At 36.0% G+C, this 21,932-nt stretch overlaps 1 protein-coding gene across 5 annotated transcripts in view; it reads left to right on the plus strand.

Annotated features, from left to right (window-relative positions):
• The window catches only part of LOC145303479 (sodium-driven chloride bicarbonate exchanger-like), a 492,397-nt gene that overhangs the window by 343,204 nt on the left and 127,261 nt on the right, over positions 1-21,932 (plus strand). The window contains exon 1 of one of the 5 annotated variants that reach the window (XM_080144839.1): positions 18,162-18,336. The exons of 3 other annotated variants lie outside the window; for them this stretch is intronic. In XM_080144839.1, the coding sequence (XP_080000965.1) occupies positions 18,306-18,336 (31 nt within the window). In that variant the 5' untranslated portion in view covers positions 18,162-18,305. Of the gene's footprint in view, positions 1-18,161; positions 18,337-20,165; positions 20,216-21,932 lie in introns of those variants that run through there. One more of the 5 variants, XM_080144840.1, reaches the window with a different exon arrangement.

A 21,932-nucleotide genomic window follows, 5' to 3' on the forward strand; every position in this document is an offset into this window, starting at 1 on the left:
AACACAAGTAGTTAGGCATGGCATATAAAAATCAACAGTAAGTTCTTTGATATGACAGAAGTGCATTCAAAATGAATGGTTTTGTTTAGAGTACAATTAAAACATGATACTTGAATTTTGCATTTTAAACTTTAATCAAGCCATTATATATATATATATATATATATATATATATATATATATATATATATATATATATATATATATATATATATATAATTTTATAAAATAAACAGTAGGTTCTCTACAGTGCAAGGTAAACTGCAATGTATTGTGGACTAAGTCATTGTGGGAAGGCATGTGAAATTTCCTCCCAGTGCACCACAATGGGTCCCTAAATAGAGCAAGTAATCTATCGATTTGATTGAAAAATGGGCAATTTCATCGATTTCGATGACAATAAAAATATTGGAGTGTGAAACATTCGTTGATCATCATTCAATCCCGAGCAACGTTGGATCTCCCTGCTAGTCCATAATATGACGACCACCTGTTTAGGTGGATACTTTACCTCGTGGTTGCTATTTAATCGTTGAAATTTGAATTGAAACTATTTTTTTTTATTTTAAACTGCCTCTTCTCTTAATTTCTGTGCAAAAAGTATTTGGAAGAAAATGAATACGCGTTATTAAAAAGCGGTTTGCAAGAAAATCGATAAAGCGTCATTATTGTTTTGTTTTGTTTTTTTATTTATTTATTTTTTTGTTACTGTGCCATTTTTGTGGTAGTTAATTAATGAATCTCCCCTCCTCACACACACACGCGCACACAAATATCGAAGAGTATGAAAAACATGAAAAGAAAAATAGAGAATCCAACTCAACAGGCCGAGTTATTTCTCTGTATTATTATTATTATTATTATTATTATTATTATTATTATTATTATTATTATTATTGTTGTTGTTGTTGTTCACAAGGAGCTTTCACACAGGTCATCAACGATCTCTCCTTGAAAACAACCTGTGGTGTTCTCTGAAAGCTGAGTGACAACAAGTCTCCCCAGATTTCCAGTACTCTTCACCTCTTGACATTTGCAGCAGCAACTCACCATTGATTTCTCGATGGTAGCGGTTATTTATCTCCACTGGAATTTGAATGGCACTAAGCCCCTCAATGGATCCAGTTCTCTTCGAACTTGTCCAGTGGAAGTCTGGTCAGTGCTCTCTCCTTAGTCTTTCCATCCTCCTTGACCCTTCTCGGTTATTTGGTATCACTCTTTTTTTTTGGAGGGAGGCGGTGATGGGGCAATGGGATAGATAACTTATACATATGCAGCTTCTATGTTCTTATTTCCATGTAACGCTTCTTCATATTTTGTCTCTGCAATAGCTCGTCTGGCCTGCACATGTAACTCATGTGTATTAGTTTCTGCATTCAAGGGTTTTCCTTAATATTTCAGCTGTTTTCATTATTGTTTTTCATTGTATCTTTCCAGCCATTCCTCAGAGTTCACTTTCTCACATTCTTTTTTTCAAAGTTTTTCGGAATCGTTCCTAGTGCTACTAATATTAGAGGTACTATCTTGATTTTCTTCATCATCGATATCCCTTTCAGTTCTTTTGCTAACTCTGTGTATTTACTCCATTTCTCCGTTTCTTTGATACTAGCAGTTCTGTCCCGCTTTGCTCGGGCCCTATATACTCTTCATAACTTTATGTACATATTTATATATTAAAAAGTGTGCATATGTACGGTAATGCCTTTCTATATAATAAGCTTCCTTAACTACCATAGAGAAAAGTTGGTAGAGACTGCAGACGTCAATTTTTTTTAAACTTTGACCCCAATTTTTACCTCTTAACATTTATTGTTTTGAGCTCAAATCAAATAAAAATGTTTGCCCCATGTCCAAGTAACCTACATCTAAAATTTCAAGTGTTTAGACACAAAATTGGCGTTTGGTAGCGTTTGCAAAGGTCAACTCTGTAAACTTTTACCTCTTACCAAATTTTCGCCCAAAAACTAATTAAAAAGATTTAGCCTTAGGTCAGCTGGAACAGCAAAGTCTACGATTTGGCAGGAAATTTCTTTCTTGTTAATTATTACATTTATTGTTTTGAGCTCAAATCAAATTATAAAGTTCGATCCATGTCCAAGTAACCTATATCTAGAATTTAAAGTGTTTAGATCCAAAATTGTCGGAGGAGTTTGGTAGAGTTCTCAAAGGTCAAATCGTTGAACTTTGACCTCTTGACAGCCAAATTTCTGGCTGAAAAATGATTAAAAAGATTATCTCAAATCCCAATACACCATATGTCAAATCTCGAATTTGAAAATTGACAGAGTTATTTGGTAGGGAAATGTACACAGACAGACACACACACATACACATTTTCACTTTTATAGATATATAGATTTATCCTTAGGTCAGCTGGAACAGCAAATTCTACGATTTGGCAGGAAATTTCTTTCTTGTTAATTATTACTACATCCAGTCTTCTTGCTTGGATGTTATTGTTGTTGTTGTTGTTATTATTATTATTATTTTATTTTTATTTATTTATTTTTTTTAACACAAGCTATCATCAAAGAATTCTCTTTAAAAACAACTTGTGGTGTCCCTCGAGTCTGAGTGACAACAAGTCTCCCCAGATTTCCAGTACTCTCCAACTCTTTCAGTACCATTTGCAAATTAATTTGTGTTATTGCAACAACCGTTTACTACTGATTTCTCGTTTGTAGCAGCCATTGGTCTTCACGTGAATGTGAATGGTAATAAGTTTCCCCAAAGTCGCAGTCCTCTTCATACTCATTCAGTGGAGGCCTGGTTAGTGCTTTCTCTTCTTGGTCTTTCCATCCTCCTTGGTCTCTTCGACTGTTTGATGCGACTATTTATTTCGTTTTTCTGTTTCTTTGATATTTACCCTGTAGTTTGCTGAGACGGCAAAATCTACAAGTTGACAGTTTCTTCCTTCTTGTTATTATGACAATCGGTCTTTTTGTTTGAACGAGTTTAGCTGTTTGTATATTCATGTCCCAAAGGATTCTGTGGGTTTCGTTTGCCTGTACTGTCCCAAGTTTATATTATACGGTTTATCAGCATGTTCGAGGTGTGCCTGCAAAGTTCCCAGTGCACTGTCTTCCCGGTTTAGTTGTATGTGTTCTTATATTCCTTTTGGGCTAGTTTGCTTCATGTACCTAATATGTGGGTTACTGTTTAATCTCTCTGTTCACAGAGTTTATATTTACTGTTTATGTGTGTGTGTGTGTGTGTGTGTTATCTGTTTTAACTTTAATGTGGTTGGTTCTAATTGCGTTGTTCTGTGCAGTTGTCAGTCTCACACAGGTCATCATCAGAGATTACTCACTGACAACAACCGGTGGCATTCTCTGGAGTCTGGGTGACAACAAGTCAACTCAGATTTCAAATATTCTTTCGATAATATTTGTAAATGAACTTGCGTTATCGCAAGAGTTATTTGTCATTTCAATGACTATTGGTTTTCATTAAAGTTTTGGCGGCAATAAGCCTCCCCAAGGTCCTAGTCTCCTTCATACCCATCCAGCGGAAGTTTGGTTAGTGGCCCTTGTCCTCGATCTTTCCATCCTCCTTGGCCCTTCTTGACTATATGATGTGATGCCAGTCGATGCTGACAATACAATTTTTACTCATGTTGTTTATTAGAAAAGTATTTTAAAATATGTTTAGTAGAAAAGTAGACATAAAATGTATTCGAAATCCAAAAGAATTAGTCTTGCTTAAAACATAATTTCTAATGTTATTGTTGATAAAAAAATACGTTCAGTATAATTACTCTCTCTCTCTCTCTCCCTCCATCCCTCTTTCTCATGCAAATGCTGTATGTAGAAGGATGTTGACACTTCCGGCAGCTCCTACATTCTACATAGTTTTCAACTCTCTCGACCCTGTCCTGTCGCTGGATCAGGCTGGTTAGGACGAGAAAGAGAGAGAGAGAGAGAGAGAGAGAGAGAGAGAGAGAGAGAGAGAGAGAGAGAGAGAGAGAGAGCATCTCTGCGCAAACCAAGTTTACTTTAATCAAACTCCTAGCAAGAGTCATCCATCACTCCTAAGATGATCAGATGGTCTTCGTTGTTCCAACGGATGAAACTGTTATTGTTCAGGAAAATATTAAGTAACGTATTTGTTATATCGCAAAAAAGAAAAAAAAAAAAAAAAAAAAAAAAAAAATACGGAAGATAAACAGAGACAATGTGGATAACTACTTTATTAAGTAATGGAACAAAAACAAGACGTATTCTGCAAAGAATTGTGCATGGCGACACAGAAGTTATCTGCATCGTACGTAACCGGGACGGATCACGGTTTTGTAAATAAATACCTACCCACTCGCGCCACTAACGGCGAAAAATCTAACTGGAAATAACCGAATTCGCATTTTCTTTTAACACAGAAAATTATTCAACCATCTACTATGACTATGCATTTACGTACCTAGAAAATGGAGCTATCAAACCTGACATAGTGATATGCGACAAAAAGAAAGAAACAACCTCAGTAGAAGTTATGCCCCAATGTTAAGCAGTGCTGAGAGGGAAAAGATAACCAAAATACCAATTTCTTATGTACAACATGAAGAGAAACTGGAAACTTAGGAAGATCTTCATCATTCCAGTAATTATAGGAGCAACTTGACTCATGAAAAAGAATTTCAAAGACTAGCCGGCAAATATACCCGGTGAACCAAGTGCAGGAGAGATTTAATCAATAGCACTTAAAGAAAGATCTCTCGATCGAAATGTATGAAATTTTTATTTTTTTTACATGGTAGTCACAACTTATCAAGGCCCGGAAGCCACTCGCGGATAAGGGTTATTGCGTGTACAGTAATCAATAGGATAGTATTGCGGTAATCATTAGTATTGGAGATTTGATAGAGTGTCTTACTTAAGTGGGCGGTTCATCAGGAATTTGTTTATGTTGGACTTGAAGACATCCAAGTTGTAGTCAGGTGGGAAACAGGCAAACGAAACAGAGTTCCACAGGCATGCACTTCTAAGAAAAAAACTTTGTTCATGGAATCTACGTTTTGATTAAGGCACAGATAAAGAGTGGGGAAAATTATTGACAGTGGTTTCAGCTAGATGGGTGTTTTTTCGTGAAAGATTGGCGAGGGGGGACCAGAGATTTGAGCTCAGACGAGCACTTGTCATGGAAATAATGATAAAACAAAGACAGGCTTGCAACGTCTCTTCTGTGGGAGAAAAGTTGCAGGGAAGAGAAAAGGGCATCCCCCAATAAGCCACAAAGTCTATTTTGTACTCTGTCAAGGCAGGATAGGCTATTTTTAGCAGCTCCTGCCCAGATGTGGCAGCAGTACTCCATCCTTGGACGTACTTGGCTTTTATATAGATAGAGAATTGCATCAGCAGTGAGATATCTTCTGGAGCGGTAGAAGGATCCCACCATCCTCCTTGCGACCTTAGCAACAGACTTCATGTAAGTGTTCCATTTCAGATCAGGAGTAAAGGTCAATCCCAGAAGACTGTCAAAACATGGAGCCTCCCCAAGACGAGAGCCATTCATTTCAATTGATGCCAGATGGGGATCAGAGCGTTGATGATGTAAAGATAGGAGCTTGGTTTTCGTTGCATTAAAAGTAACCAACCACCTCTTCCCCCAATGTACCACACGCTCAAGATCAGAGGAGAGAGAATCAGAGAGAACTGTCATTTACGGCCTTAGATGTGTTGCCATAGATGGTCGCGTCATCAGCATAGATGTCAAGGAATGATTTAAGTATGTGTTTTGGGAGATCACTGATGTAGATCAGGAAGAGAGTTGGGCCTAGGATGGACCCCTGAAGGACTCCAGCATTAATACTCTGGGCCTCAGATTTCTGCCCATCAACCACTACTCTTATGAGCCTATCAGAGAGAAATGTTTTAATAACTGAGAAAACATTTCCAGTTATACCGTAGCTGGAAATCTTGTGAAGTAGGCCTTTGTGCCATACCTTATCAAAGGCCTTCAATATGTCAAAAGCAATTGCTCTAGAAAAGAAGCCTTTGTTGAGAGATTCACTAATCCTATGAGATATAACCATTAGCATGTCTGCTGTAGATTTAGCAGAACGGAAACCATATTGCATGTCTTTAAGAAGGTTATTTCTGCTAAGGTGGTTGACTACTTCTTTGTTTAATATGTATTCCAGCAACTTACTCATGACACACAGGAGACTTATTGGTCTGTACTGAGAGGGAGATGACTTATCACCTGAGTTCTTAAATACAGGACATACTGATGAAGTTTTCCAGGGTTTTGGGAAGCACTTCTTAAGGCAATGCTTAAACAGTTTTGTAAGTATGGGGGCAAATTCTGGTTGAAGCTTTTTCAACCCTATAATTGGAATGCCGTCAGGGCTAGTTGCTTTATTGAAATCAAGGTTCTTGATGAGCTTGGCGACATCACGCACAGATATTTGTATGTTGCATAGTGTATTGTCTGTTTTAGGAGGAAATACAGGGAGTTGATAGCCTTCGTCGTATAGAGTAGAATTAGCTGCAAAGTTCTTGGCAAAGAGTTTGGCTTTGTCTGATGCTGACGAGATGACCTCAGGTCCATTGATGATGGTTGGGATAGAACACACGCTTCTGTTCAGGATCCTGTTTGCTATTTGCCAAAACTGGTGAGAACCAAGCCGCTACTCAGCTACTTTGGATTTAACGGATTGAGCATATAACTCTCTTGCATTTTTTATTACTCTTTTACAGTGGTTGCTGACAGTCGTGAAAGCAGCCTTAGTCTCAGTACATCTATTACGTTGGTAGCTATGGAAAAAGTGATTTCTATGTGCGATGGCAGCAGCACATTCAGGGAGAGAACCATGGCTTGCTGTTAGGTTTTTGTTGGAATTTTTTGGATGGTATGAATCGGTCTATGCCTACAATTAACCATTCGGTCAGGTCCGACACTATAGAGGATACATCCTTTTTAAACATGGAATGCAGAGGTAGATCAGATATAAATGTACGGAAGCTATCCCAGTCAGCCATAGCGTATCGATTTACAGTACGGTGAAGAGGTACGTCTGAAGACTTATTAAATTTCATTTTTATCTTAACTATTCCAACCGAGTGGTCAGAAGATCCCAGAGGAGATAGAACAGAACATGAACATAGCTCAGGGGAAATTGTTAGAAAAAGGTCTTGAAGGCTTGCATACTGACCGGTAGTATCAGGCACACGTGTGGGTTTGTGAACAGTCTGAGTGAGGTCATAGGCAATGGAGTAATCATGACAGAACCTCCCCTCATCATCTGTTTTGTTTGAGTAGGTCAGCCATTCCACATTGTGGACATTGAAGTCACCACAAATGTGAATGTTAGCCGAAGGATGAGCAGACAGGATGTGGTTAATTTTCTCAGCTATACTCTTAAAGATAGTAACTCTGCTGTTGTGGGGGCGATAGAGGGCAAATATAAATGCAATGGTGTATGCAAGTCCAACCCAGAAGCACATATAAGGTAAATTAGGGTCTTCTCTGGAGATATCTCTACCACACGGAAAGCCATCTTTAATGTAGGCACATATTCCATGCCCATGGCGATCTTGGGAGTCAGATTTATATGTTAAGTTAGAGTATCCTTTAATTATGAACTCAGCTAGGCAAGTGGTCGGGAAAATAGTGAGTGAATGTCTGTTATCCAGTAGAATGCCCCATCCCCAGCTAGAACGAAATGATAAGAAAATTACAAAAAAAAAAATAATAAATAAATAAATAAATAAATAAATAAAGAGGAGGACATTTAGTCCGGAAAATGGAATGAACAATGCCTGAGGACGGTTTATGGCAAGACCATGGTGTAGCTCACAGGGAAGCTAAACTTGTGGGATATGTTTCACATATGGGAAGTTCTTAGAAAGAATGTGCTCTTCAGAGTAATTCCGCCTAATAATAGACATATGGAGGAAGAAAAGAACATTCTTTTCAGTTGTGGTATGAAAACGAGTTCTTGCTGTAAATGTCTTACAGGGGGGGGACAAAGCAGTTATTGGAGCTCAGTGGAACATCCAACATGGAAATAAAGATAGAATAGAAAAAGATTAGCAACGTCTCTTCTGTGAGAAAATGCTATGGAGAACAGAAAATCTTACTCCCACCCCCACTAGCTTGCAAAGTCGATTTGTTTTGAAAGAAAGAGTGTTCTGAACAGCACTTCCTCAGATGTGACAGCAGTCCACAATCTTAGCTCGTATCTGATTTTTATACAGGCAGATGATTCCATCGCCACATTGTTGCATTTCTGTGTTCGTTTTGCAAGTACGTCCACCAGATTTGCTCCAGTTATTTTTTTGCATTTGAACCCCCTCCCCCCAGCATAAATGCATCCAACCCACCTTACCAGCAACTAAATCACACCCCTTAAGTGTATGCAGGAAGATTTTATAATCTAATAGCTTTTTTTTTTTTTTTTTTCATCAAACCGCTTGCTGTCAGAATTCTTTCCCTGCCACCTGTTTCACCGACCATACCAACATGCAGAGGTTTAAATGTAATATGTGTACAAACATCTTACTGCATAATTCCCCACCCAGGTTATCTTCTATAAATCTGGCCCCTACCACAGTAGTCTCTTGCGGTCCAGTGGCAATATGCCGTATTTGGGGGTAAGAAAAAGTTAAATTTGAAAAAAAAAATATTCAAACAAGAAGGTGAGGGGGTATTGGATTATCGAAAGATTTTAGGCAACCAACTTTAAACCGATCATGGGATCAAGATGTCTACTGTTGGGAAGTGTTTAGAGAAGCTCAAAAAACTGGCCGACTCGTCTTTGTACGCATTTCTCGGCCACTGCTCGATAAAATTTGACATGTTTTCGCAAGCATTTCAGCCATTTCCAAGCCCCGACCTCTTCTTTTTTTTTTTTTTTTTTTTTTTTGCTCTTTTTCTTCTCGGCGTTTGATCTAATGACACTTTTTTGTATTGATTTACCCTGCAGAAGTAAAGCAAATTCGAGCCGTGCTAAATTCGATCGTAAACTAATTCCCGTGTCCGCTGTAGGCAAGTAGCTGACCTTTTTTTTTTTTTCTTCGGGCGAGGTAGCGGCGACAGTGGCTTGCAAATTGTTATGGGATGTTCAGAAAGTCTTGTCGATGTTACAGCATTTAATATCTTGCGCTGTACAATTAATAAAACCCGTGAAATAAAGGACGTAAGAGATGTCAACTCTTTTATTCTTGAACCATTTTTTTTTTTTTTAATTTAACATACGACCATCATATCATTTTGGTGCGGACAGTCGCAGGAAAAAAAAAAAAATCAGAGAAAAAAAAAAGTTTTAAAAAAAGTTAGAAATGTCACAGGGAAAAAACTCACAGAAGAAAGTCTCGATTTTGGCAAGTAAGAAATCATAGGAAACAGATTTTGGCAAGTTAAAAAAACAACAAAAAAACATAGACGTCACGTTTTTTGTTTGTTTTTTTTTACAAAGGAGTCACCACTTATCAAGGCCCGTAAGCCACTCGAGGATAAGGGTTAATGAGTGTACAGTGATCAAAGGGAACATGTAGTAATCGCTAGTAGTGGAAATTTGATAAATTGGATTACTTAAGGGAATGGTTCATCAAGAACTTGTTCACGTTGGACTTACGCCCGTATTGTAGTCAGTTGGAAAGCAGGAAAACGGGGCAGACTTCCACATGCAGTTCTAAGAGAGAAGATTTGTTCATAGAATCTACGTTTAGGTTTAGACACAGATAAAGAGTGGAGGAAATTAGTGATAGTGGTTTCAACTAGACGAGTGTTTTTCTTGACAGTCAGGACAGGGGGAAACCATAGATTGGAGCTCAGACGAGCACTTAACGATAAAGCAGAGACAGGCTCACAACGTCTCTTCTGTGGGAAAGAGATTGTAGGGAAGAGAAAAGGGCATCCCCTACTAAGCTACAAAGTCTATTTTGAACTCTGTCAAGGCAGGATAAGTTAAAACTGTAATAATTTTATGTTGTTTTAAAATCTGTTGCCAAGTTCGTAGAACATCAAACTGAAGATCTCAAGGTTCCGGTTTCAATTTCCGATCATGGCATCCGTTTTATTTGTTGGGAATTTAGTATTAATTCAATATTATCCATTTCAAAAAAAAAAAAAGTTGAGATATTTGTTTTAAAATGAATTGTGACTGACGGACAGACATATATATTCATTGGCTCAATGACGCTGGATTTAAGAAATCACAGTTGAAACATAAATGCACATACGCACATATGTTTCGAAAATTTGCAAGCCATTACCCCGCCGTGGAAGGAAGATAAATACTTCTTTCTTCTTACCGTAAAAATAATTGTCAGGTAAATATTTTTTTTAAAAATTAGTCAAACGTATTTATTTGAAATTGTACTGCTTTAGCCGACAAGACGATATAATTTGGTGTGGGAACAATTTATTTTTAAATTAGTAAAAACGGATTTAAAAAAAAAAAATTCTTTTTATATTAGCGGCATTAATCACGATTTTAATGTGTGTGAAAGATGATATGATATAAAGTCCCTTTGTGTATCAGTTGTAATTATTAGTTTACACAATGATCACGACCTTCCGCCCTTGTGTCACATTTCCTCGTGGTGAGAGAGGTAAATATCGAATCATTAGTTTATAGCCAAATTGTAGAACGAATTACTTCATTCGTGTTATTTGGATTCATCGGGCTACTGTTCTCATATTGAGTGTGATTTTCACAACGTTTCTGCCGATGTAACCTCTGAAACAGCTTGTGAGAGTCAAGGCCCTACAGAAAAATCATGACTAAGAACTGTGTATATGAAATCCCGTGTAAATGTGGAAAACTATACAAAGGTGAAACGTGTCGTCCGTTGAAAGTACGGTTAGAAGAATATCGAAAAGCAGTAGTACATGGAGAGATTGAAAAATTAAATATAGCTGACCATATCTGGAAGGAAAAGGGAAACCATCTACCATTATGGGACGAAGTAAAACTAGGGAATAAACAATTACAAAGGAGACCTGGTATAGAATTTAATACGATATGCGAACCATTATTTATAAACACATACACAAGTAATAAGTATAAACATTAATACGTATAGATAGATATACGTTAATATATACTGATAATTAGTAATAAATAGTGATATTAAAAAATAAAGATAAAATAGGTTTAAGGTTCCTAAAACTCGTACTAGAATTGTCCGCAAGGACCCGTGGCACAGTGATTAGAATACTTGGAAAAATCAGTTGTAAAAAGTGATATTCTCCTGAAGGTTGAAGGTTCAATCCTCAGTGTAGGCGACCGAAAAATACAATTGCAAATTAAATAAAGGGTTCCGCTTGAAATTCCGTCCAAGTTCCCAAAGTTCGGCAGAAACATTCCCGGCTTTGACAACATTCACCTGAAGAAGGTCGCAGGTTACATCGACCGAAACGTTTTGAAAATCACACTCAAAATGATCATTTGAATCCGAATAATACAAATAACCAACGAATTATTTCAGGAGTAAAAAGAAAAAGTGTGAAAATCAAGTAAAATGATGAAGTTTTCTGAAATTATTAAAATCGAAATTAATTTGTTGAATTAAATTATATTTGTACTAACTAGGAGTTCTCACATAGATCATCATCACCATCAGAAAACACGCACTGACAACATCCAATGGTGTTCCCTGGAGTCTGGGTGACAACTAGTCTCCCCAGATTTTCAGTAATCTCCACCTCTTTTGATAACTTTGACAAATGAATTTGCATCATCACAGCAGCCGTTTACCATTAATTTCTAGCTGTTAATGACTGTTGATGTTCACTGGAACTTGGGTGGCAATTAGCCTCCCCAAGGTCCTAGTTCTGTTCACACTTATCCAGTGAAGGTCTGGTTAGTGCTTTCTCTCGGTTTTTCCATCCTCCTCGACCTTTCTCGGTCATTTAGTGTAGTGCCAATTGATGCCGACACTGCACTTTTCTTTGGGGAGTGGATAGTTAATTTACAATTTTGCAGTTTCAATTTTCTTGGTTCCATGTAGTATTCATCTATGTTTTTGTTTTACTACTGATTTAATTTCTATATTGCAGGTTAGCATTTGTAACGCATGTGGATGTTAGACTCTGCACTGGAGAATTTTCTTAAGATTTCAGTCGTTTTCATTATTGTTATCCATTATATTTTCTCGGCTTCCCCCCCCCCCGATTTCAATTTCTCTCATATCTTTTTCGAAGTTTTTCAGGACTGTTCCTATTGCTACGATTATTCATATCTTGAATTTCTTCATGTTCTATATCACCTCTCTAGCCAGTTCTGTGTATATTGCTACTTGATGTTCACCCTTTAGTCTGCTGTGGTTTGGTTTGCTGGGATGAGAATCGGGTTTGTTTTACTGTACACATAGATTCGAAAAAGTTGTCAAAAAACAAATATATAACAAATAAATGTTATCAAAGGCAAGATAAGTTACTTTTCTACCCCACTGAATATGTTTTAGTGTTTATATTTAATGTAACATGTTTATTCAGCTCGAAAAACATACAGTGTTTACCGATGTATTGGAAAATTTAAAATGGCAGCCGACTCTCTCGTTGAGGCGGTAAGTTTGGGAAAATGAGTTATAAATAAAAAAAACAAACAAAATACTGTTAGAAACTTGCTCATTATATGTTACCGTGACATAGGCTGACATATATTTGGCGTATTTTTAACAGTATTTGGACTGGTTTTTTATTTATAACTCATTTTCACAAACTTATAGTCTCCGAGAGAGAGTCGGCCGCCATTTTGAATTTTCCAATACATCGGTAAACACTGTATGCTTTTCGAGTTGAATAAACATGTTACATTAAATATAAACACTAAAAACATATCCAGTGGGGTAGAAAAATAACTTACTTGCCTTTGATAACATTTATTTTTTCTATATTTGTTTTGTGACAACTTTTTCGAATCTATGTGTACAGTAAAACAAACCCTGGGAATCTATAATCTAGCGGGATTTTTTCTTTCTTATTAACTATAATGACATCTGGTCTCCTTACTTGGATGTGTTTATTCATTTTTTACTTCTATATTCCATAGGATTTTATGATTTCTGCTACCAGTTTGGGTTTATATCATTTGTCTGCGTATTATTATTATCATTATTATTATTATTATTATTATTATTATTATTATTATTATTATTATCATCAAAATAAAAACTAACTGTACCTACCTAGCGTTGCCCATTTTTAAATGCATTTAGGTTAAAAAATAAAATTTATAAAAAGATAAGAAATAAAGTAAACTAATAAAACTAATATGTAAGTTACGTAGGGGCGATAACCAAACACATACATAGAAACACGCAAATTGTCACGAAGTGTTAATAATATAGAGAACAGTTAGAGAAAATAAAAATTAAAAAAATGTGCATTAATGAATTAAATTATCTAAGGGAGATAAGTTACATTTATAACTGAAAAGAATTATCTCCCTTACACTATTTAATGAATTTGGATTTCCTTATAAATAGAGCTTAAAACATTACTTAAACAAAATAATTATAACTTTTGTGTGAAGTCATATGTAATTTTAGTTATTTAAAATTAAATTCAATCCTTCTTTCCTTTTATGTTTTTACAAGTGAGTCACCACTTATCAAGGTCCGAAGACTACTCAAGGATAGGGGTTAATGAGTGTACAGTGGCCACTGAGACAACAGTATGGTGATCGTTAATGGTGAAAACTTGAAGATGAGGGGAAGATGACTGTTGTAGTCAGTTGGAAAGCAGGTCAGCAGAACAGAGTTCCACAGGTGGGCAGTTCTAGGAAAGAAGCTTTGTTCATGGTATTTGTATTTAGATTTAGGCACGGATAGAGAGTCAGGGAAATTGTTGATTATGGTTGTAGCTAGATGAATGCTTTTTGTAAAAATTCGGCAAAGGGGACGAAAGATTGGAGCCCAGACGAGCACTTGCCATGAGGATAACGATAAAGAAGAAACAGGTCTGCAACATCTGTTATGTGGGAAAGAGGTTGTGGGGAGAAGAAAAAGAAATCACCTGTTAGGATTTGAAGCCGGTTACAAAGGCAGGATATGGTGTTCTGAGCAGCTCCTGCACGGATGTGGCAACAGCACTCAATTATAGGATGTATTTTGCTTTAATACAGTTAGAGTATCATGTCAGAAGTGAGATACTCTCTTGAGCGGTAGAATGACACAACCATTTTTCCAGCAGCATTGGCAACAGATTTGATGTAAGTCTTTCATTTCAGGTCAGGAGTGAAGGTCAGATCCAGAAGCTTGTTGAAGCAGGGAGCTTCTTTGAGATGAAAGCCATTCATATCAATTGAGTCCAAGTGTAGATCAGAGCTTTGATGGTGAAAAGATAGAAGTTTGATTTTGGATGTGTTAAAATTAACCTGCCACCTTTTGTCCACTTATATCATGTACTCAAGGTCAGAGATTCAGAGAGAGCTTGGTCGTTGTTGGCTTTGAAGTGTTGCCATAAATAATAGTGTTAACTGTGTATATGTTGACGAATGAACTTTGGCTGTGATTTGGAGATCATTGATGAAAATAAGGAAGAGAGCTGGGTGCCAGAATAGATTCTTGAGGCATGCCAGTATCGATATTTTAAGGTTTGGACTTCTACTCATCGGCAACTACTTGTATAAACCTATTGGAAAGAAAAAATCTGATGGCTGAGAAGACATGTCCAGAGCTAGAAATCTTGTGAAGTAACCTTTATGCCAAAACCTATCAAATGCCTTTGATATGTCAAAAGCTATTGCTCTGCAGAGGAAACCCTCGTTGATAGATTCACTGATACTATATATTATTGCAGTTAGTAGATCTTGCAGGACAGAAACCATATTGCTTGTCACTGAAGAATCGTTTATTTAATCATAAACGTTTCTAGCATAAACAAATATTGCTTTGTGTACAAGTTTTCATGTGAGTTATAGTAGTAGTATCATACGGGTTAGTCCTCTATACTGCTATTTTTAAGGCAGTTTGAGAGATTGTCTTCAGATAGATGGGCTGTTGTAGAGCGTTCTTCCAGTCAGGTGACTGGACAGTGTAGGATTAGGTGGTCTGTATCCTGGGGGACTTCCTTGCACTTTGAGCTATTGAGGAATCTATTTGTCTTCAACTGTGTTTGTTTATTGCAGTCATTTGCACGTCATTATCAGCAATCACTAATTGATAAAAACAGGCGGTGTTCCCTGGGATTCGAATGAAAACAAGTCTCTTCATATGACCAGTATTCTCAGCTTCTTTGAATGGTAATTGAAAAATTAATTCATGATCTTGCAACGGTTGTCGGCTTTCTCTGAAATTTAAGTAACAATAGGTCCCATTACAATTGCAGTACTCTGTGTATCTAGGTGGTGCATACGTAGTCAAGGAAGGTTTGGCCGCGAACACACAAAGGAATGGTGGTTGCACATGTTATCTTCATGTCAAATATTTGCAGTTCTGCACCTGACACAGATTTGCTTTTCCCATGCTGAGGCGAAGACGACCAGAGGACAACGGATCCTGATGTTATCCCTTCTGGATTTTCATTAGAACCAAGTAGCTCTGACACTAGTTTGTTGTTAACGTCCCTACCATGATGAAGAATGGTTGGACTTTAAGAGTATCATGACGTGCTTAACAAACACTCATTTCCAGAGTCTCTAATGTGAAACCAATCCAATCCCTAACTCAGGAAATAACCTATATTTCTGGTTACAAGCCGCCCTTACACTAGTGGGTTCAACTCATTTACCTATGCACAGGTGCGAGGTCCTTCTGTGGTTCACCCTGGAAAAATTTGGGTATCATACGCTCAAGCGTGGTTAGAGTGACAACAGAGACTAACAGCACGTCCATTTTTTTTTTTTTTTTTTTTTTTTTTTTTTTAGTTATTGATTTTAGTAGTAAAGTGAACCTTAGTCTAAAAACGTTCGGAATACTTTTTTATATTTAAGTATATTTAAGAAAAATGAACATTTTATCACATTCTTCCAAATTAAGGCATCATTTTGTTGCCTTTTGAACAAACCTTGAAGATTTCTCAGACATTTAAAACAAGAACCAACAACAACAACAAAAAATAAAGCCGAGTGAAAAACACAAATATATAACAAATAAATGTTACCAAAGGCAATATAAGCTACTCTTCTACCTAACTAAGGTTTGTTTTACTTGTTTTAAAGCGTTTTCTATTTTTATTTATTTTCACCACTTATCATGGCCTGAAGACCACCCAAGGATAATGGATAAAGAGTGGACAGTGGTCACCAGTACAACAGCATAGTAAGCATTAGGGCTGAAAATTGGGTTAGGGTTCGATTATTTAAAGGGGCAGCTCAACAAGATCTTGTTTATATTGGACTTGAAGATGACCATGTTGTAGTAAGTCGGAAAGCAGTCAGTGGAACAGAGTTCCACAGACGGGCAGCTCTATGAAAGGAGCTTTGTTCATGGAATCTGTGCTTAAAGTTAAGCACAAATAGAAGTGGGGGAAATTGTTAATAGTGGCTATCGCTAATCAAATGTTGTTTTTGAAAGTTTGGCAAGGGGGGAAGCAACTATGGATTGAAGCTTAGACGAGCACTTGCCATGAAAATAACAATAGAACAGAGACAGACTCGCAATATCTCTTCCATGGGAAAGTAACTGCAGGGAAAAGAAGAGGGCATCACCTACTAGGTTTCAAAGCTAGTTTTTAATACTGTTAATGCAGAGAAAACCGAGTAGCTCCTGCCCCGATGTTGCAATAGTACTCCATCCGAGGACGTACTTGGTTCTGTGTAACTCTCTCTCTTCCCTTATTTTGACTTTTAGTCCTCACATTCCATGAGCGATGTTTCTGACAAAGAGGTAAGAATTGCTGTTTTCTGGGTCAGAACCTATTTGATCTAACACTTATCGTTGGTAAGTTGTTGACTTTAAAGTAATAGTTTTTAGCTCCTTACATCAAGTGGCTTCGTGCTTTATCTGGAGCCATTTTCAGAAATAAAAACGGAAATGGCTGAAGCAGTTTACAAATTGAAAGTTGCAACAAAAAAAAAGAAAGTAAAATGTTAGACAACACTAAAGCATGCAAATGCAACATCAGTTTAAGTTTTAAAATATATATTAGCCTCAATCCCTCTTTAAAAAAACAAAATTGAACAAAGCTTATAAAAACAAAAAGAAATAAAAGTTGAATCGCTTAAGTAGAACATTATTAAACCCTTTGGTTCTTACTTAGAATTCAACCTAATTCTTTTATAAATACAGAAAATACAAAAACTCTATATGTATCTGTCACGTAAAAAAAATACATTCTAAAAATATTGTTCAAGTAGTTTTATTTTTTACTGAGAAAATTAAATTTAATGAATAAGCAAAAAGAGACTGTCTTGCGTTGCCATCTTAAAAAAAAATACGAGCAGCTAAGTTCACAATAATTCGAACTTGTAAGATCAACCTGTGTTGGATTGATTAATAACCTTTGTTAAGTTAATTATGAAGTAAATAAAGAAAACATACCTTTCTTCCTTAATTGACTTCATACTGGAAGTTATATCGAAGACGAGAAAGCAAACAAATTAATTAACAGCATAATCTTTGCCTTTTCTTTTTTTTTTTTTTTTCTTATTTAAATGCCGATAATTTATTTCATTTTTTAATATCATGCGATTGCCCTCTTGATCATTATTTGTAAAAATTTTTTCCAATTCTTATTACGGACTTTTGTATAACCAACATTGGCTGAAGAGGTCTCTAGTTGCTTGTAGACCGAAACATGCTCATCACTGTGTAGTGACATATAAAACAGGTAAAAAGTGTATCTTTCCCTACTTCGGTGTTGAGCACCTTTGTATAAACCGCGTCAAATATTCATTGGTTGTTTCATCTCATGAAAATATTAACCTGTAGTAAATTGCAATTTGCAATTGTAAACATTCAGGTCGATATGGGTCCCCGCCCCCGACTATAAAAGGTTAGTGCCAGTAACCGAAATTGTTTCGCCAACCTTTGTTTTGTTTTAAACTCAGGTTCAGATTTATAGCATGTTTGTGGTTCTTCGAGTGGTCAATTGAAAAGAAAGAACGAATATATATATATATATATATATATATATATATATATATATATATATATATATATGAGAAGAAAGGAAAAAAGAAAGAAAGCCGTTCATCCCACCCACCCCCTACTATTAACCCCGCACTACCCCTTCTCTAAGTCAGCTTTAGCGTTTTTAGTGACTGATGGAGTGAATTCGGTAACGCGAAAGAAAGGTGAGGGGGAAGAGGGTTTTTAAAAATGCGATGTTCTTATTACTGCTAATAGTATTACTATTTCGCGTTGTTCCATTGAAAAAACTGGACAGTTCCAGACCGGGTAAGGAGCCCAACACTAATGGCTCTGCATCTGCTACGTAACACTTCATGTAAGTATATATATATATATATATCTATATAAATACTGCTTCATAAAGTAAAAGTGCACATTTAATATATATATGTGTGTGTATGTATTTTAGTATTATTATTACAATGAATATTTACAATTTTTTTTTTTTTTTTAAACCTAGTAAGTGTTGATGTTTAACACATATCCGCCTCACGCAAGTAGGATTTAACCCAATGACGGTCAGGGTCAGTTTTTAAAAATTCCTCCCTATCCTTGTCATTTTCTCCGGGGGGGGGGGCGCAAGGCTGGTGAAAATCTAGTTACACAAATCTACATTGGATCTTAATGTTTTAGTTTTGAAAAAAATCTTTTTTTTTTTTTTTTTCCTCTATAAGAGGGCGGAGGGGGTCATATTTACGGAATACCATGTGGTACCACATTTTCATATAACTTTAACTTGTTCAATTTTAAGAGCGAACTTCGGTTGCTGATATGATTTTTTTTTATTATTTGTGTATACAGAATCAGACCGTCTTCAATTTTGATCCCCTTCCCAGTGCTCCGTCCGACAATTTTTTTTTTTTTTTTTATAACTTTATAACAAATCCAGCAATTGTGAAAATATTACAACTAGTGGATCAATGTTCATATTTTTAATATGCAGAATATGGACAGTGCTTTTGCTTTGTGTGTGTGTGTTTTTTTTTGTTTTGTTTTTTTTAGATAGCATTTTTCTAGTTAAATTACACTTATGGCCTTTTGGTCAAGATCAAAGTGTAGTATCTGTTCCGGCAGATACTGCAAGCAAAGACCATATGTGGGGGCAACTCCACATATAAGACCTTGGTCAATGTAGGGGCAACCCTTCATACCAATTGTCACTATCCAGCTCCCCTACTCCCCGGGGAGTTGGTCCCCATTTCCCCTTCACTCCTCACTTTAAAAATCGGCCTTGTGCCTAATTTGCTCGGTGGGGGAGCAAATAAATACCATCTGTTCCGGCAGATACTGCAAGCTATGACTAGCTAGGACTAGCTATGACTAGCAAAGACCAGATGTGGGGGCAACCCCACATGCCTGACCTTTAACCAGCTCCCATTTCCCACCTCTCGGGAGCTGGTCCCCTTTTTCCCTTCCCCCTCACATTAAAAATTGGCCTTGTGCCTAATTTGCTCGGTGGGGGAGCAAATAAATACCATCTGTTCTTCAGATGCTGCACTTCTATTTCTTGTTCTCTTTCGGTGGAGGAGAAATCCTTCACGACTGAGACAATTTTTATTTTTGTACCTTTTCTCCACGTTAAAAAACGACCCTGGTGTCTAACTCTGTCCCGTGGGGAGGCATAGTAAATAGGTACACTTATGGTCGTTTATTAAATTGTCAGGTGGAAATGCAATGCAGAAGAAAACAAAACCGCAAAAAAAAAAAAAAAATTCTTCATGCTAAGAATAGGTTTCTAAATATTATTTCCGCACGATCCGTATTCTGCATAACTATTCAAGGCGAAAAATAAAACTTCTCGATCTTGACAATCAACACTCGAAACAATAACTGATTTGAAGTCTTACTTTTGAGTTCTTTGCTATAACTATAACCGAACAACACTAAGAACACTAATGGAGGTCTCTGGTCTACAAACACAAATAGTGCCGGTGTTTAAAACAGGTGGCGAACATGAAGCTGTCATCTTTCGAGTCTTGATAATTGCTCAAAACTCGAAAATAAAATAATACTGATAGAAATCGACCCATTATTGGGTCAATATTCATATCGCAACATTAATGGGGGGGGGGATTTCTATCGTTTTTATTTAACTATTATCGAGACTTGTGTCCGCCATTTTGTCTTAAGCATTTGGCACTATTTTTTGAACTTAAACGCTCTAAAATGAAGTAAAACACCCAAAACTTATCCAGGTAAGTAGGACTTCTTGCCTTTGGTAACCTTTGTTTCATTTTTCTCTCTTTTTTTGGTTTGTCTATACTAAACCTCCTCCCCTATAAGCTATTTGGGTGCTAATGCACTTACTGTTCCGCGCTATTTTTTTTTTTTTTAATCATATTTCCAAGTTTAATTAAAGTTTTTTTTTTATTATTATTCAATTGTAAGGTTAAAGTATAGAATAGGTACAAAACACCCTCTCCTCCCCATGTTAAGAATGGCTTTTTAAATAATAACGTTATTTCAGCACGGATCAATAAGTGCACTAGTACCGCTATTTGTAAATATTGAGCTACGAGAGGATGTCAATTATAGACGCAAGGTCGGATTTTAATCGGAGGAGAAACTCTGACCCTCCTCCCCCAAAGAAAAGGGCCAACCTTGTTGGCCTGGGATAAAAAAAAAAAAAATCGCCATAATCTAGTAGGATTTCTTTCACTGATTGAGAATAGAAATGAAGTATATCAGAACAGATACTACACTCTGGGGTCTGTTCCAAATAATGAATAGAATTCCTAAAATAAGTGTAGATGTGAAAACGACCAAAAAGGGGCGGTGCAGACATGAACACGATGTCAAATTGAAAGATGAATGTAGGACGCAATAAATACACTATCGAAAAATTGACTCAAATCCACGGTCTACTAATTTTTGTCAATGTGCATTATATTTCTTTATTTAAAAATCAACGTGAATGGAGAACCTTTCTCTTAAGTTTAAATATTACAATTAACTTATATTAATTGTACAGTGCACATGTAGGTGTATCAGAATTTTGGGAATTTTTGACACTCCTAACACGAATCTGCGAATAAAATACAAAAAAACTTATATCTCTTTTAAAAGTTGGTTGTTTATTTTCTTTATGGAATATACTTCCAAAATAAACTATTAAAGTTGTATAAAAAGTAATAGAAATATTTTTTTATTTAAAAAAAAACAGTGGTTACAAATTGCCGGCCAGCGTCCATGCAGCCATTTTTTTTTTTATCATGAAATCAATTGAATTTTACGAGTTAAATATTTTTCAATTTTTAAACTTTACAAATCTATCAAAGTTTTTCTATTGATTCAATTTTTACAATATTTTCAGGGTCAACGGGAAATTTTATGCTCTTTCCAATAAACTGAAAATAATATTTTAGACAAACTTCTTTTTTAAAATTCACTCCCCCATTTTGAAATGTCTATTAAAAAGTAAATAATTAATTTACTCAGTTTTATATATCACAAATTGAAGATAAAAGATCAATAAATATTTAAAACAAAGTGTTTTTTTTAGAAATTTACCTGTAAAGTTCGAAGTTTAAAACCTTTTTTAAACCACGTTGTTTTTTTGTTTTGTTTTTTTAATGAAACCTTATCTTATATTTTACAGAAAGTTTCGTTTTATTACGAAAATTATTTCTATTTCATTCAATGATTTTTTTATATTAAAATAAAAATCACTCCATAAAGTGGAAATTAAATATATTAACTCAAAAACTCGTATTTTATGAGAAAATAAAAAAATATATTTTTCTTGAACTGTTTTTGTTTGCTTGTTTTTTTTTTGTTTGTTTGGTTTTTTTTTTTTTTGTTTGTTTGTTTTTTTTTTTTTTTGTTAAGGCAAAAAACATAAATAAAATGTGACTAGTTTTCAGGTATGCAGGCACACCTTTCTTTATGCGCAAAGGTAGACGGCTAACGCGA

Source organism: Euprymna scolopes, chromosome 19 (assembly GCF_053919585.1).
Source record: "Euprymna scolopes isolate OS-2025 chromosome 19, ASM5391958v1, whole genome shotgun sequence".
NCBI lineage: Eukaryota > Metazoa > Mollusca > Cephalopoda > Sepiida > Sepiolidae > Euprymna > Euprymna scolopes.